The sequence below is a fragment of the Galeopterus variegatus genome, unplaced genomic scaffold (assembly GCF_000696425.1).
Source record: "Galeopterus variegatus unplaced genomic scaffold, G_variegatus-3.0.2 Scaffold2488, whole genome shotgun sequence".
Classification (NCBI taxonomy): Eukaryota; Metazoa; Chordata; class Mammalia; order Dermoptera; family Cynocephalidae; genus Galeopterus; species Galeopterus variegatus.
In genome coordinates, this window is record NW_007728599.1 from 103,460 (window position 1) to 121,621 (window position 18,162).

The 18,162-nt window shown below is 40.8% G+C and overlaps 1 protein-coding gene and 1 pseudogene across 2 annotated transcripts in view; both read right to left on the reverse strand.

Annotated features, from left to right (window-relative positions):
- Positions 1-18,162, reverse strand: part of ZSWIM5 (zinc finger, SWIM-type containing 5) — a 66,991-nt gene that overhangs the window by 43,496 nt on the left and 5,333 nt on the right. For both annotated transcript variants that reach the window (XM_008581920.1, XM_008581919.1), the window contains exons 2-3: positions 4,274-4,422; positions 2,818-2,968 (exon numbers count right to left, since the gene is read on the reverse strand). In XM_008581920.1, coding sequence (XP_008580142.1) covers positions 2,818-2,968; positions 4,274-4,422 — 300 coding nt within the window. The remainder of the gene's footprint in view (positions 1-2,817; positions 2,969-4,273; positions 4,423-18,162) is intronic.
- Positions 11,503-12,128, reverse strand: LOC103598011 (annotated as a pseudogene).

Below are 18,162 nucleotides of genomic sequence, written 5' to 3' on the forward strand. Positions count from 1 at the left end.
GAGGGAGGGAGGGAGGGAGGGAGAGAGAGAGAGAGAGAGGAGAGGGAGAAATTAATGATGCCAGAGAAAGAAGATAACTACAGGAGCAAAAGTTTTTGAGAAAAGGAAATGGAATAGAATCCAAAGCAAATATGTAAGGATTGGCCTTTTATGGAAGCAGAGACACTTTATGGATTTTAACAGAAGAGAAAGCAAAGCATAGGGGTATAGACATGGATATGTTAATAGATTTGTGGGTGGGGAAATGAGGAAACTTCATATCTGACTGCTTCTATTTTCTATAACTCAGAAACTGAAAGTAGTGAGCCCATTTCTCTCTATTATATTTATAGTTCCTGCAAACCCTGCCTAGGCTCTCCCCATATAAACAAGGCCTTTTGATTAGTAAGGAGCCCTTAGAGTAGTTAGGGAAGTCATGAATGGACTGTGTTCCGGTGCCTGACCTAATGAGGCTCCCCTTTGTGCACTGGTTCTCAAAGTGTGGTCTCTGGATCAGTAGCATCAGCATCCCCTGGGAATGTGTTGGAAATGCAAATTCTCAGGCCCCAATACAAACCTACTGAATCAGAAACTCTGGAGATAGGGCCCAATGATCTGTTTACACAAGTACTTCAAGTGATTCTGAAAAGTTTAAGAACCACTGTCTTAGAATGCTGAGGGTTTCTTGGAAGGTTGATATAGCAATTTCTTAGATATAAAAATGTCAGAAGCAAGAGATTTTCATACATGAACCCAAGTATATGACAAGTACTTTAAAAGCACTGGGAGCCAGGTCAGCTTACTTCCTCTCACCTCCCTTTGTCCCAAAGGCCAAACCCAAATTCACACCATAATCCTGTGACTGGCACAGAAATTACTCTAAGACATTTAGGCCTCAGATAAAACTGACTCTCTAAAGAAGGCTAATTTCAAATCTTTAAGGAACATTCACTTTAAAAAATAAAAATGATATAACAAGAAAGAATTGAGGGAGATGTTATAGAAAAATGGTTGATTTAGTCAGACAGATTGGCGTTCCAGTGTTAGGGCCATCAATTCACTTACTAGTGTGTGACCCTGAAGAAAATACTTATCGTTTCTCAGCTCAGTTTTCTCATCTAAACATATGGAGATGCTAATATCTTACCCTGAAAGGGAGTCCTTGCCTACAATCCCTTCTGAGAAAAGAGTCTAGAAGCAGTTCCCAAGTTGCTGCGCTTTGTGTCCTGTGACCATATAACACTGGTCATAACTGATTGGACCAGTGGCTACAGACTATCACTTTATTTCACAAAGTGTGACTGTGTCACGGCAGAGATGGTTTTCTATAGTCCTTTATTTTATTCTGTATCCAGAAGTAACCAGATCTGTCTCTGTTTATTTGCAATAAATACACAAATACCTCATAGGGTTGTTACACGAATAAGCGAAACAATATGAGTACAATCATTAACACAGAAACTGGCACATACCACTCATTAATGTAGCTATTCATTATTAATGAGAACGACAAAGCCATTAGTGCCCCAGATGATACCAAGAAGACAGCACTCAAATCAAAAACCCAGGCTTACCAACCCCAAAATAACCAACTACAGTCTTAAAGACATTAAGCCTCACCTCTTAAAACTTTCAGCCCTAAAACTATAAAATATACGCTTCAGTCCAGAGAATTCACTAAAATCCCAAGCTGCAGTTTTTTCTTGTGGTGTTTTCTATGAATGGAAAGTCTGTTGTTGCTTTCTGGGGTGGAGTAAGTATGGAGGAGCTGTATTAGAACTTTTAGAATATACCATATTAGAACATTTTCAGTATAATCCAAAAGAGGGGCCATGGTTGGATGGTGAGTTCAGGAAATGGAAGATTCTGAAAATAAAGAGAGAAGTTGAGTATGAGCATTGCAAGACTGGCCTAGGAGCCGGGGGATGATAAGGAGAAATGAGGACCAAAGAGCACTACCTCGATGGGAGAGAACCTAGAACAGAGAGGCCATTTGGGAGGCTACAGTTCTAACCTGATCTAAAAGTTCAAATGCCTTCAACCAGACTAGTGGTGATGAAAAATAAAAAGTGGGACTGAGTACCAGATCACATTTTACAGGTGAAGGAATCAAATGAAGCTGGGGGACTGGATGTAGGGAATGACAGAAAAATGAGTGGTCAACACTAAGTTTGGTAGGAATGGTGGTGCCAATGTCAGAGTCACTGGAACCTTTTTCTTTTCTTTCTTTCTTTTTTAAAATTTTAAATAGATACTGGATCCTTTTTCTGTAGGAGAGGCCTGAGTTTGTCTTAGATTTCTCAGAGGAAATGGTCAAGGGGCAGTGCTAATATGGGACTAGAACTCAGATGAATGGAAAGAAGATAAGGCTGTGATCAATATATAAATAAGCACTGAAGCCATGATATTAAAAAAAAAAAGTTCTCAGGGAATTTAGAAAAAGAAGAATAAAGGCCAAAGCCCAAGTCTTAGAAACTGCCCAGGGTCTAAGAGGTCTGGCTATTAGTGATACAGAAGAGCAGACTCAGGGAAATCAACAAAAGTGAAGCTGATAAGTGGAGAGCCAGGCTAGTGCCATGCAACAGAAGCCAAGTGAAGAAGTTTTCTCTCAGCAAAGGCTTCTATGTGGTAACATATGAAACAGAATGTTTGATGTCAATAGAAAGCAAAATGCTGTCGAAGCAACAAAAGTGAGTTTAGAGTTACTCTGGGTGGACTCTGAGGAACCTAAATCTTCCACCAGCTGGACTTAGCAAGATGCATGCAGTGATTGATGGTAAGTGTTTACCAACACTGTTGTCAGAGGGCAAAGCACTTCTCTGACAGGTAGGGAATTACCTAGTTCATCCCAGAGCTGTCTGCACTTGTCTGTCATGCTTGTTCCTTGCTGCCTCCAGAGTGTAAGTCGTGGGTCGGCCACAAACTGCTCAGTTATAAGTGTCAGCATCCTGGCTCCATTGGAATCTCTCATCCGCAGCATCTCTCGAACCTGATACATAAGGAGGGGTAAGAGATTGGTGACAGCACATCATAAAAATGTTGGGGGAAAAGGAAGTGGAGGAAGAGGAGGAGAAGATGAAGTACCTGAGTACAACATGTCCAAAGAGCCAAAAAGAAGCCTCTTGCTCTGTAAGCAAAATCTCTGCATGTACCAAGAAACCTGTTATGCACAATGAGATACCACTTCACACACACTAGGATAGCTAGAATCGAAAAGTCAGATAACAAGTGTTGGCCAAGATGTTGAGATATCAGAAACTCACACACTGTTGGCGGTAATATAAAATAAAGCAGCCTCCTTGGAAAACAGTATGGCAGTTCCTCAAATGATTACACTCACAGGTACCATATGAGCCATCAATTCCACTCCAAGAGAGAAATGAAAATATATGTCCACACAGAAACCTGTACAGGAATGTTTATAGCAGCATATTCATAACAGCCAAAAGGTAGAAACAAACCAAATGTTCATCAACAGACAAATGAATAAGCTAAATGTGGGGATATCTATACAATAGACTATTATTTGGCCATAAAAAGGAATGAAGTACTGATTCATGCTACAACACAGATGAACCTTGAAAACATTTTGCTAAGAAGCCAGTCATAAAAGACTACATACTATACAATTCCATTCATGTGAAAGTCCAGAATAGGGAAATCTATAAAGACAGAAAGTAGATTAGCAGTTACTTAGGGATAGGGGAGGGGGGTGTGGAGGATAAGGGAGTAAAGGACAAGGGTATGGGGTTTCTTTTTAAGGTGATGAAAATGTTCTAAAGTTGACTGTCGTGATGGCTGCATATATCTGTGACTATACTAAACACCACTGAATTGTACTCTTAAAGGGGTGAATTGTACTGTATGTGAATTATATCTCACTATAGGTGTTAAGGGAAAAAAAAGAAAGCAAACAAGCCTGATGTGAGAGCCCTCAGTTTCAAAGCACTAAGTATCTTCAGGGACAATGTTGAAATTCTAGTTTTCAGGGCTTCATCAGGCAGCTTTGGGTTCAAAGCAGAGAGAAAGTAGTTTCTTTGCTACCTGCCTGCCCCAGCAACACAAACTCATTTAAAGAGTAGAGCAGAAGGAACAGAACTACCAGGGCGAGGTAGTAGGGCTTCCTGGATGTAACCTGCTCAGGTCTGCTCTGATCAGCCCCTCCCACTAGATTTCAAGCATTCAGTACAGCTAGGTTAAGTAAGCTAGATACAGTGCATGAAGACTGAAGTGTGGAGAACCCAGTTTAACTTAAGAAAGTTAAAAAAAAAAAAAAAACCTTTTCATATCTTACCTTGGCAAACATTGAGTTGAGTTGCTTTGCAGAGCCATAGTAACCCCCCTGCGAGAGAAAGAGCTTCACTTGTTCTTTCACCTGTTCTTCATCCAAATGCCAACAGTTCTCATCATCAATGCTAGCCCCAGCTGTGGGGTCAGGGGCACCTGCGAGGAATAGGAACCGTGAAATGAATCCCTGAGTTCACATGCTACACATTTAGCTGGAGGGGCACTTTGTTAGCATATTCAAATACAGAGGGGTTGATCTGCTTTAAAATGGGCTTTGTTAACTGTGTGGCCCTAAATAAATGTAAGAGATCTAATGCTAGTTTCCTGTTCACTTAAGTCTCAGTGGTATCCTCCTCCAAGGTCTACGAATACCATCCGAGGAGAATAAAGCCTAGAAGGAAATACATGACCTGAAAATAGTGGTGTATTTTTTTATCCCCAGGAGAGTACATTTATTTTTTTCTCCTTTTTGCTTTTCTGTAAAGTTCAAATATGCCTTAACATATACATATTATTTTAAAATAAAAATTCTTAGAACACAAAAAAATTATTTTTGAAGTTCACTATAAAACTGTTCCCTAAAGCATAGGCAGAGTTGCATACAGGGTGATATAATTTTATAAACTTATACTCAAAAACTCTTTCATATATGGGCTCACCTCCATAACATCACTTAAAACATTGTAAGTTATTTACACATATTTATTTATTTATAACTATATTTTAAGTGGTGTTATGGAGGTGAGCCCATACTATAACTACTCTCCCCTAGTAGTCTGTTATATAACTGTTAACTACTCTCTGCTATATATATATTAAATATATTAAAATATATAATAATATATTAAAATATATATATATATTACTCCTTCACCAAATTAACCATATACCCTATTGCCATCTGCCAAAAATATGCCCATCTTATATTTAGCATATAAAGGTGATAGCACTCTTCATATATATATATATGGTTATATATATATATATATGGTTATATAACTCCCCTATATAGTTATATAACTATACTCTCCCCTGGTAGTCTGTTAGCTCACAGTTGAATCCCTAGTTGAAACCACAGCTGAATCACCTATAGCATAGTGCTGATGATGTGACAGGCACTCTGAAAATGTTTATGGAGTGAAAACTGAGTCTTCTTCTCTCACTCTCTTATAGACAGTCTTGTGACAAGTTTTTAGAAACCTGCCTCCAAGTGACAATAGACTATAAGTCAATACTTTGTTGGTGTAGTCATGCAGTAGGTTACAAATTAACATCTTGTTTTAATCAGTCTACCTCTATCCTTGTCTTCCTATGTCAGAGCACTGCTTAATGAAATCTGGGTGCTGGCCAGTTAGCTCCGTTGGTTAGAGCACAGTGCTAATAACACCAACATCCAGGGCTCAACCCTCACACCAACAAGTGGCCAAAAATAATAAATAAATGAATGAAATCTGGGTCTGCACAACAAAGCTACTCTTCTGCTACACTTTTTTAGTGCATCTTATTCTCCAGGGAATTAGGAGGGCTCACCCATTCATTCATTTCACAAATACTAATTAACACATTTAATACGCCAGTTTATCTCTACTATTTGCTACTTTTCTTCAAATGCTTCCTGGGTTTTTTTTTTTTTGGCAGCTGGCTGGTACAGGGACCCGAACCCTTGACCTTGGTCAAATGTATTATTCTAAACACAGTTTTGATCATATTACTTCACAGCTCAAAAGTCTTCACTGATGTCCTAATCTTACTAAATTAAATCCAAATGCCTTAGCTTGCATTCAAGGTCCTCTATGTTCAGGCCCTATCTTTCATTTCTAGCTTTATCCTCCCTAAACTTATTCTATGCTTCAGCCAGAAACAGTGTTCCCAGAAGTCAACCACATTTCCTTATGACTTTATTTATGCTTTTCCCTTTACTTCTCTCCTCTTCCTCCTAACCTGTTCTTTGGCCAAAAAAATCAGTAGTTCTCATTGTTAATATTGCCTCAGCTCTAGTCAGGGCTGCAGTGAGAAAAGGAAACCATAAAGTAAGTATACAAAGAGCCTAACACTGCCATGGTTCATGTACTGCTTAGTTCACTTGGCAGGAGAGTTTTGTTTTTTTTTACCCCTTCACCAAATTAACCATATACCCCATTGCCACCTGCCAAAAATATGCCCACCTTATATTTAGCATATAAAGGTGATAACACTCTTCATAGCACTTACTACTTCTGTCACATTTTGTTTTACATCAGAAGTGTACACTTCTCATATATTCCCAACTAAGCTGAAATTTTTAAGATTAGTGATCCATTTTTGTACCTCAGAGTGCCTCGCTCATTATACCACTGAGTTAATATTTATAGAATGAACAAATATATGTCTCATTGACTATCTAGATTTAAGCTCCAGGTGGGCAAATATTATATCCTATACTTCTTTTGCATCCCCAAGGTGGCAAAGCGAAAGAAATATACTCTTTATCCTTAAGTATTTGTTAATAACAACTATTTATTGAGTGCTTCCTACATGACAGAGGTTAGGCACTTTTTTTTACATATGTCCACTAGAATGTATGCTCCTTGAGGGCAGAAACTGTTTTGTTTGCTGGTATATTTGCAACATGTAGAAAAGTGCCTGGTACATAATAGGTGCTCAATAAATATCTGTTGACTGAATTCCAAGGAACTCCTATAACAACTCTATGAGGCAGTATTATTATCCTAATTTTAAAATGAAGAAACTAAAATTTAGACAGGGTAAGTAACTTAACAGACTGAAAGTATATGAGCCAGGGTCTGTATGTTGGTCTCTCTCCAAAGCCTATGCTCTTCACTACAAGGCTATACTTTGACCTCTAGCCTCATACTGCTGTGATGCACCAAACTGGTTTCAGGAGATGAGGAACTGAGCTGCCAACGGGTGTGCTGTGGTTTGAATGTTTGTCCACTCCAAAGCTCATGTTGGAAATTAATCCCCAATATGGTTTTTGAAAGGTGGAGCCTTTAAGAGATGATTGGTCCTAAGATATCCTTATCAACATTAAAAAAAAAAAAAAGAGGTGATAGGATCATGATGACTATTCATGATCCATTCATGGATTAACGGGTTAATGGTTTAATGGGTTATCAGGAAGTGTGGGCTTTATAAGGAGAGGAAGAAAGCATGTGGAAATGCTCTTGTTCAGCCCTTGCCATGTGATACCCTGTGTTACCACAGGACTCTATAGGGAGTCCCCAACAGGAAGAAGGCCCTCACCAGATGCACCCCTTGACCTTGGACTTCCCAGCCTCCAAAACTGTAAGAAATAAATCCCATTTCTTTATAAATTACTCAGTTTCAGGTATTCTGTTGTAATCAACAAAAAACAGACTAATACATGGTGGTTGCAGCAAAAAAGGAAGTAGGTCAATATTTGGGAAATCCAGGTAGCAAACCACAGGAGTTGGTGTGACTATTGAGGCAAAGTCATCTGAGAAGAACATAAGTTATCAAGAGAGCACAAGGAGGGCCGGCCCGGTGGCGCACTGCTGCAGTGCACCGCTTGGGAGCGCGGTGGCGCTCCCGCCGAGGGTTCGGATCCCACATACAGACTGGTTCCTGCTCACTGGCTGAGCGACGTGCGGACGCAACACCGAGGGTTGCGGTCCCGTTGCCGGTCCCGGTCTGGTACGGGCGCGACACTGAGGGTTGCGATCCATTGCCGGACACGAAAAAAGACAAAAGGGAAAAAAAAAAAAAAGAGGGCACAAGGAGAATTTTATAAGACATTTTCACTTATTTGGCCAATATTCATTGAGAGCCTGATATGTAACAGAACCTGTGCAAAATACTGGATATACAATAATAAACAAAGCAGATGTGCTCCCTGTCCTCACAGAGCTTATAGTTGGGGAGAGAGACATTAAACAAATAATCACACATACACATCTCTGTGTGGAAAGAAGGATGGCTCCCCTGAGAAAGTGACGTTTAAGCTGACACCTGAGGAAAGAATAGAGTTAGCCTGGCAGAGTCAGGGAAGTACTGTGTATATTTTTTGTTCAAAAAAAAAAAGGGATGAAGTCACAAATTACTTTGGCAATTAAATATAACTATAAAAGTGGGGAGGAGGAAGGTTAGGAAGAGAGCATAGGAAGGAGAATATTCCCTCAAGAAGAGAGAATATCAAGTAAAAATGAAGGCAAAAGCCAGATCATTCAAGGTTTTGTAGGCCATAGGAATTTGGACTTTATCCTAACAATAGGAGGCCATTGAAGAATTTTAAACAAGAAATGATGTGACAATATGAGTATCTGCAGTTATAGAAAAGTCACTCTGGGTGGCTGTGTGGAGAATGGAATAGAGGGAAGGAATAGTGGATATGGAAAGAGAAATTAGAAAGCTACCATAGCAATCTAGGTGAGAGATTTTAGTGGTGTGATTTAGGGTGATGGCAGTTATCAATAGATGGAAGTAGAAAATTATGAAATATGGGCCAGCCCGGTGGCGCACTGCTACAGTGCGCTGCTTGGGAAGCGTGGCGGCGCTCCCGCCGAGGGTTCGGATCCCACATACAGACTGGCCGCTCACTGGCTGAGCGAGGTGCGAGCGCAACACCGAGGGTTGCGATCCTGTTGCTGGTCCCGGTCTGGTACAGGCGCGACACTGAGGGTTGCGATCCGTTGCCGGTCACGAAAAAAGACAAAAAGGAAAAAAAAAAGAAAATTATGAAATATATTGAAGAGGTAAAACTAACAGATCTTGCAGTGGAACACATGTGAAATGTAAGAAAGAAAAAAGTGTTAGGGATGATTACAAGGTTTCTATCATGATCTAGTAGCTAGACGGTGGTGCTATTTGAGATGGTGAATACAGGAGAATAAGCAAATTTGGGGAAGAAGATAAATTCATGTTTGGATATGTTGATATTGGGATGTTTCTGTGATGTGAAATAGTCAGTTGGATACAGAATCTACAGCTCAGAAGATCTGGGCTGGAGAAATAAATCTGCAAGTCATAGTATATAAATGATATTTGAAGTCAAGGATGTAGCTGATATGGCCTATAGAGATCAGGTAAAATAAGAACAGGAGAAAACCTAAGATTAATCTATGAGAAATATCAACATTGAAAGGTCAGATAGCAGAGAAGGGGACAGGAATGAATGAACAAGAGCACAGATAATTTCCATTAGATAAACTAGGCCTGGAGTTCACAAACTAGCTTTTTTGTTTGTTTGTTTATAGCAACTTTATTCATAATCACCCAAAGCTGGAAACAACCCAAATATCCTGCAATGAGTGATTGTAAACCAAACTGTGGTACGTCCATACAAGTTACTACCCAGCCATAAAAAGCAACAACATGGCTGAATTCCAAAGACATTATGCTCGGTGAAAAAAGGCAGTCTCCAGATTATATCCTGCATGAGTCTATTTATGTGATAGTCTGGAAAAGGCAAATCTATAAGAACAGAGAACAGATGAGTGATTGTCAGGGGTTGGGGTGAGGGTTTGCCAGAAAGGATAAGCATTAGGGTATTTTTTGGGTGATGGAACTGTTCTGTGTCCTGATTGTGTTGGTGGATACATGAATGTATTATACACATGTTAAAACTCATAGACTCCCCTTCCCCTAAGGAGATGGGTATCCAGGGGAAAATTGGGACATTACACTCTTGTGATTCCCCTGTGCTTTGCTTTCTCCAGAGTGTTAAATAATAAAATTTGTTATGCCTTTTCTTCTTATTGATCTAAAATATGAAAAAATCCCAAACCCCCCAAAACTCATAGAACTGTACTTCCAAAAAAGTTAGGTTGGCAATATGTTAATTTGGAATTTAAAAATATATATCCAAATAAAGTTCTTTTTAAAAACGTCTTAAAAGAAATTTTCCATCTGGATTTCTGCCAGAAAAGTTGCTATGTGGGGGTTCTGCCATACCAGCCCTGGTGTTCTGTAGGCCTGTTCTTCCATCTGCAAAATGAGAGGATAAGTCTAGAACAGTGATATTCCTTCTTTTCCCCTGGTTCCCCCAATTGCACACCTGGGCGCTCCCTTTATACAAGTGAGGTGTGAGTAGGTTTGGAGAGAAAGGACATTTGGCCTCCACTGGGCTCTGGACCCACAGCTCTACGTCAAGCAAAGCAGGTGTGCTTTTCTTTGGCTCATATGTTGTCTGTCTGAAAATCTCTGGATTAAAATAGCTGGTCTTGAGCCAGATCCCCAGGTACCGAGGGGGTCTGAATCCTAGATTCCATGGCCTGCTGGTGGAGCACGTTCATCTGTCCCTTCAACTCGTGTCCCCGTGGATCCCAGTAGTCAGCCAAACCAGGGTGCTGGCTCAAATGGTCAGTGATTCTCAACAAGGCATTTTGGGAGAAGCTGGAATTGTGCTCCTTGCTTCAGAACCCCTAGGTTAAACACACTGGGAACTCTGAAAAAGGCTTGTAAGTCTAGGCCTCCTCTGAGGCAGGGTCTGAAAGGACTGAAACCATATGCATAGATGGGGTCATGCCGTTATGAGGATGACTGTGCTGACCTTGGAGCAGCAGGGCCAAAAAATCTATCCTTTGTGACAGAGCTGTTGTTTACACGAAGCACACACCATGTGCCAGGCACTGTACTAAGAAATCATCGAATCTTAATGACAATTCTGTGAGAAAAGGGCTGTTACTGTTTGGACAGATGATGACACTGAGGCTCCCAGAGACCCCAGGTCACACAGAGAGGAGGTGACAAGACTGGGTCCTGGCCTAAGACAAGGCCTGATGTCAGGCCTCCTTTCCTAACATGCCCTGGAGAAGGGGACCAAGGTCATCTTTCATCAAAGGTTGGTGGGTGATTGTGGAGGGTTCTTTGAGACCTTGCCATGTACACTAGCACTCAAAAAGAAAAAGTTTAAAAAAATTTTATGCAGTAGAATGCTTTCTTTGAAAACTATAATTGGGCACAGGTGCACTGGGCGCAGCAGGTCTCTCTCCTGAGTGCCACTTGCCTCACATTACCCTCTGGCCAGCAGCCACGGCCTGCCACTCACAGGGTAGAAAACTAATCTTCCCTCTCTTACAACTAGTGAGTTTAATCTTTAAAGATATTGATGATATTTAAGAGCTGCCGCAATCCTTCTTTTTTTCTTGCCCTTATAAAAGGTATCATCTGTTTTTTTCTGTATCAACAAAAGCAGAATGTTCAAGTTCAGACAGACCTTGGTTTAGGATCAACAACAGATCTGTACCTCTAAACCCAATGCAGGGGCTGGCAGATGGCTCACAGTGGAATCATCAAATGGACCTCCTTCTCATAGATGTCAGGGATCACTCCCATTGGGAAGCTGACCATGTGCACAATGTTCTTGCCAAACAGCTGGAACTCGCAGTGGATGAGCTGCTCCCAAAAGCCACTGTTGGGCCGGATGATGGGTCCACACGACTTGGTCCCTGTGTGTCGTCCTGAAGGGACATGGTGTGGTACTTTGTGGTAGGCAAGGCACAGGGCAGCTGAGCAGCTCAGGCTGGGGCGCAGTGCAGCGTGCGGACCTGCTTCATCTCCTCAGTGTGGATGTGGTTGATAATAGGACCAAAGAAGTTGTACGGCCACGAGATGGGTGCGCCGACCACAGGCACCTACACGTCCTGGATAAGGTGTTCACCACCTCCACCGAGCAGCTCAGCCATGGTGATCTGGTGGCTGGACAGCAGGAGCTTGCTGGCAGCCACTCTGTTGCTGATCTGCGAGAGGCCGCTGACCAAGGGTGGCCGGAAGTGAACCGGGCAGGCACGCGGGGTGCTGTCTTCCGGGCAGTGGGTTGCAGTCAGCGAAGTGTGAGGGCTGCACCTTTTTGCAAGGCTGCGACTGTGGAAAACTCTCTCCCGCAGGAGGGTGGGCAGGTTCATTCAGGAAGCAGCCGCGCCATGAAGCCTCGGGCGAGGGTCTCTGGGAGAGTGAAGACCTGGGGCCACAATCCCTGCCGGCCCAAAGCTTTGGTTTCCAAGCAATGGAGGAATGGCCAGCTGTGCCTGGTCTTCCTAGAAATCCTGGCCTTGGCTCCACCCCCTGATCACAGCAGTACTCATGGAGAAGCAGGGTTGGTTCAGTGCACCACAGCCCACTCCCACAAACTGGCTTCTTCAGCTGTGCCTCACTAACTCTCAGGCAAAATCTTTCAACAAATTCTTTGGTTTAAAAATTAAATTAAAATGTCCCTAATATATGTTCACTGGTTAGAACACTTAAGTCTTTTTTTTTTGTCTTTTTCCGTGTCCGGCAACGGATCGCAACCCTCAGTGTCGCCCCCGTACCAGACCAGGACCGGCAACGGGATCGCAACCCTCGGTGTTGCCCCCGCGCCTCGCTCAGCCAGTGAGCGGGAACCGGTCTGTATGTGGGATCCGAACCCTCGGCAGGAGCACCGCCGCGCTTCCCAAGCGGCGCACTAGCGCAGTGCGCCACCGGGCCGGCCCCGGAACACTTAAGTCTTTTAATAAAAAAAGAAGAACATGAAACTACTTATCTTCAGGAGTGGTGAAGTGAACCTAGTCAATGTAAATGACACTTTAATGTTATAGTCTAAAGTTTTCCTCAGGATTATAAGACAAACGGTGGCAAGTGAAGATACAATGGAAAAGATGTCTTTTATAAATAATTATGAGACTAACCATTGTGTGAGTTAAGGCTCCAAGTCAGCATTGGTGCTGTACAATGAGACCTGTCCTGAGGGGGCTATTAAGTCTGAATTACCAATTTTCCTTTCGTTCTTTTTTGGGGGGTCAGGGGAAAGTTGGCTGGTACTCCTTTCACTCTTAAACATCCTTTTTAGTTCGATATAATCCCATTTGTTTATTTTTCCTTTGACTGCCTGTGCTTTTAGGGTCGTATTCATGAAGTCTGTACCCAATCCTACTTCCTGGAGTGTTTACCCTATGTTTTCTTTAAGGAGTTTTATTGTTTCAGGGTGTATATTTAATTCTTTAATCCATTTTGAGTTTATTTTGGTATATGGTGAGAGGTACATGGGAGAAGGAGTGGGGAAAGAGGAATCAGTAAAGGGACGCGAAAATCAACTACATTGTATATTGATAAATTAAAATAAAAGTAAATAAATAAATAAATCTCCCCAGGAGATTATAGTGTGAAAAAAACCCTTTTTAAATTATAAAAACAATACATGCTTATTGGAGAAAATACACTAAAGCATAAAGAACATAAATATCCACCTATAATCCCACCAGTCATAGATTACCATTGTTAATATTATTGAGTTTTTCATCTCAGTCTTTTTGCCCTGTACATATATAGATGTGAGTATATACACACACAGCTTTTTTAATTGACTAATTTTTTACTGTATATAAATTATGAAAAGTGCACAAATCTTAAGTGTACAGATTGATGAATTATCACAGTGCTTTTAACTGTGTAATTATTACCAAAGTCAAGAAATAGAATACTACCAGTACCCCAGAAACCCTCGTCCCAAACACCATCTTCCTTTCCTCTTACCCAAGGTTAACCAGTATTCTGACTTCTAACACCTGGGACCTGTTTTTGAACTTTACCTACATGGAATCACATAACATGTATTCTTTTATGACTGGCTTCTTTCACTCAACATCATGTTTGAACAATTCACTTAGGTTTCTGTATTTAGCAATACTTATTTTCACTGATGTACAGTATTCCATTATATGAATATACCTACTTATTTGGCTATTATGCTATTGATGGACATTTAAATTGTTTCTCTTTTAGGCTACTGCAAATTATGTTAATCACTTCAACTGGATAGACACACCCAGAAGAAGAATTCCCGGGTCACAAGGTATGCATATGAGAATACTTCAAAAAGTTCACGGAAAGACTTGTATTATCTTTTTTTTTTTTTTTTTTTTTTAAAAAGATGACCGGTAAGGGGATCTTAACCCTTGGCTTGGTGTTGTCAGCACCACGCTCAGCCAGCGAGCGAATCAGCCATCCCTATATGGGATCCGAACCTGGGGCCTTGGTGTTATCAGCACCGTACTCTACCAAGTGAGCCACGGGCCGGCCCTGTATTATCTTTTAATTCTATTTTTCCATGAACTTCTGAAGTACTTTCATATGTTCAACTTCAGTTAGATGATGCCAAATAGTCCCCCCAGTTGACTAACAATTTATACTCCCACCTGCAATATATTAGTTCTAGTTGCTCAAAATCCTCACTAATACTTGATACTAAAATTTATAAAAGTTTAGCTATTCTGGTGGATACACAGTAGCAAGTCACTGTGGTTTTCATCTGCATTTCCCTGACTAGTAATTAGTTAAGACATCTTTTAGTATGTTTATTAGTCATTTAGATATCTTTTTTGTTGAGTGTCTGAATCTCTTATCCATTTTACTACTTGTAGGGGTTCTTTATGGATTCAGGATATAAGCCCTTTCGTCAGTTTACGTATTAAGTAAATATGTTCTCCCACTATTTGCTTACCTTTTCAGTCTCTTACTGGTACCTTTTGATAAACAGTAGTTTAAATTTTTCAACGTAATCCAATTTATCAATCTTTTCCTACTAATGAAAATTTTCTCTACCTCAGAACATGAAGTTTTATCTCCTATAACTTTTATTCTTTTACTTTTTATATTTATATCTGCAATCCATCTACAGTTGATTTTTCTGTATGGTAAGAAGTAGAAATCAAGTTTCAATTTTTTTTCCACATGAACATTTAATTGATCCAGCACCATTTATCGAGAAGATTCTTCTTTTCCCTTTGCTGGGCATTTAGTGGAATCCTCTTCTTTCACTTTGGAAACTCACATGCTTTTGTTCTAGAAAATCTTCTTTGATTATTTAATTGATGAATTCCTTACTTTTCTATTTTTTATTTCTGGAACTCCTATCATCTGGAATTCCAGGACTCATTTTCTTAATTTTTGATAACTTTTTCTTCCTATTTTTCACCTCTTTGTCTTTTTGCTCTATTCTATAGGAACTTTCCTTAACTTTATTTTCAAACATTTCTATTGAGTTTTAAAATTTTTTGGCCATCATATTTGTAATATTCATGAGTTCTTTCTGTTCTTCGAATTTGTTTCTGTAAAATCTAGTTCTTATTTCATGGTTACAATATCTTCTTTTTGTTCCTATGATGATATTATTAATAATTTTTCGAAGTTTTCTCTCTACATAGTTTCTATTTCCCCCATATTGCCATTCTGTTTGTTATTTCTACTGTCTATCTTCCATGGTATCCCACACTGTTGACCATGCACTTCTTGAAACTCAATGTACACTAACTTTGATAATAACTTGCTAGTTTTTTTCTCATTTTATTTTGCTAATTCCTACACTGGCTCCTCTTTCATCACCTGCATATTCAAGGATATATTCATTCAACAAACACTTATAGAGCATTTACTGTTTTCCAGGTACCATGCATGGTGATGGGGACTCAGAAATTAGTAAGACATGATTCCTGACCTGATTCATCAAGTTATCTTACTTTTCCCTTGGTATTCAATCTTCCTTTACATGGATAAGAGGAACTGAAGCCCTGGCCAGTATGCTGTATCCCAGAGAATCCTGGGGTATGGAGTTACCAGAGAAAATCATGAATAGGGCACGGAGCACTGCTAAGGGCAGAGTTGGAAAGATAGTTCAAATTTGAATGACTAATCCAACAATAGCAGGCAACATCTAGCTATAAACACATTTAGGGACTAATACAAGAAAAGGTTATAGGGGGGCCGGCCCGGTGGCGCACTGCTATAGTGCGCCGCTTGGGAAGCGCGGTGGCGCTCCCGCCGAGGGTTTGGATCCCACATACAGACCGGCTGCTCACTGGCTGAGCAAGGGGTGGGGGCAACACCGAGGGTTGCGATCCCGTGGCCGGTCCCGGTCCGGTATGGGCGCGACACTGAGGGTTGCGATCCGTTGCCGGTCACGAAAAAAGACAAAAAAAAAAAAAAAAAAGAAAAGGTTATAGGGAAGTGGGGAGCAAAGCAAGTCCTGAATCTCTTCTTGAGATTAAAAATCTTATTATTGGGTCGGCCTGGTGGCGCACTCGGTAGAGTGCGGTGCTTGGGAGTGTGGCGGCGCTCCCGCCGAGGGTTTGGATCCCATATAGAGACCAGTCCGCTCACTGGTTGAGCGCGGTGCGGGCGCGACACCCAGGGTTGCGATCCCGTTGTCGGTCGCGGTTTGGGTGCGACATCAAGGGTTGCGATCCCGTTACCGGTCACGAAAAAAGACAAAAAGGAAAAACAAGAAAATCTTATTACTGCTGTTTTAAGTCTGTTTTGGTGAGGAGTGAGGTTAGGGAGAGAAGATAAGGAAGACTTTCTAAGTGTTTAGATTTAGCAGGGAATAGAAACATGACTTCAAGTATCATCTCTATGCTACCAACTCCAAAATTCTGACTTTCCTCCTCAGTTCCAGATCCATATATCCAATTGTCAGAAATCTATACCTGAATGTACTATAAGCATCTCAAACTTAAAGTCAATTCATCTTCCTCCCAAATTCATTCTTTTTCTGTTCCCTAAGTGAATGGCAACATCATCATCAAATCCATCAAAGCCATCCTAGCTAGACATTTTGTAATTCAGTTTTCTGTCATCTTTTTTTTTCAAACTGTATAACATTTTTATTATTTATTTATTTTTCTTTTTAAGTTTATTTTTTTCACTGTACATGCTTTTTTCATTGTATAGTTTATTGTGTCTTCTTCTTTACTCCCTACTCATCCTACACACTGGATGTTGAGTTTAGTCCATTTTACCCCTATGGTATCTCCATTTTCAGTACCATTGCCTATACCAGCACTGGTTATTAGAAATAGATCAAGAAAGGCCTGTGTAATACTATGGAACCTTGGGTAAAAAGCTAATATTCAAGGGTATTTCAAAAAGTTTATGGAAAGATTCATATTACCTTTTTGGGGGGGGGGGACTGGCCAGTATGGGGATCTGAACCCTTGACCTTGGTGCTATAACACTATGCTCTAACCAGCTGAGCTAACCAGCCAGCCCTGATTTGTATTATCTTTTAATTCTATTTTTTCCACAAACTTTTGGAAGTACCCTCAGAAATTTGGAATAAATGCATGTACAGAAGTAGTAATTCCTGAGGAAGTTTAGAATCACATTAAATTCAATGTGGCAATTTCAGTCCAATTTCAGACAAATAATAAGAGGCTATGCCAGGAGATGTAATGAGTAATTAAGGATTCTTCAGCACAGTGGTATAGAGAGAAGAGTATTGTTTTGGTGATAGCAGTGGTGAAAAAAACGGGGGCAATACAGGTCCTGAACCAAGGTGGTCAGTTCAAGAAAAGGCAAGTGAGCTTGGAAATAGGCAACAATTCTAGGGAAAAGATAGTGGGAATGAGACACAAAAGCAGGCAATAGCCCAGTTGTTGGGGTACAGAGTTATACTTCTTTCTGTTGCTACAGGCCTAGGGGATGGGGCAGCACTCAGGTCTCTAAGAGTTCTATACTTAAGGAGGCCAGAGAAGTAGAACAGCCTCCCTATGTGTGATAAGAAGAGATACAGAAAGCTACTCTTTGATGGTATCACTCACATCGAGAGAGCTCAGTTATTTGTAGTGTATATAAACACTACAACTTTGAGTATAAAGCAACAGAACGTTTTTCTAGTTAGCAAGAGCTCCTGGAAGCCTTCCTGTCTGACTATCCTTGTTTCTGAGGAGTGCTAAGGTTGTGTATAGGACCTGATTGGCTCTATAGGACAACTGGGAAAGGCAGGCCCTTTGTTACATAGACTACTGTATAATGCAGGCCACCCACCTGGTCTCATTGCCTCTTTCACACTAGTAGTAAAGTTATATTCCAAAAAGAGAGAGGTGGGGGTCCAAGATGGCGACGGGTCTGGAGCGGCTGTGCCAGGAGACAGCGCGATCCTGAGAGCTGTGCGCTGTGATACCAGAG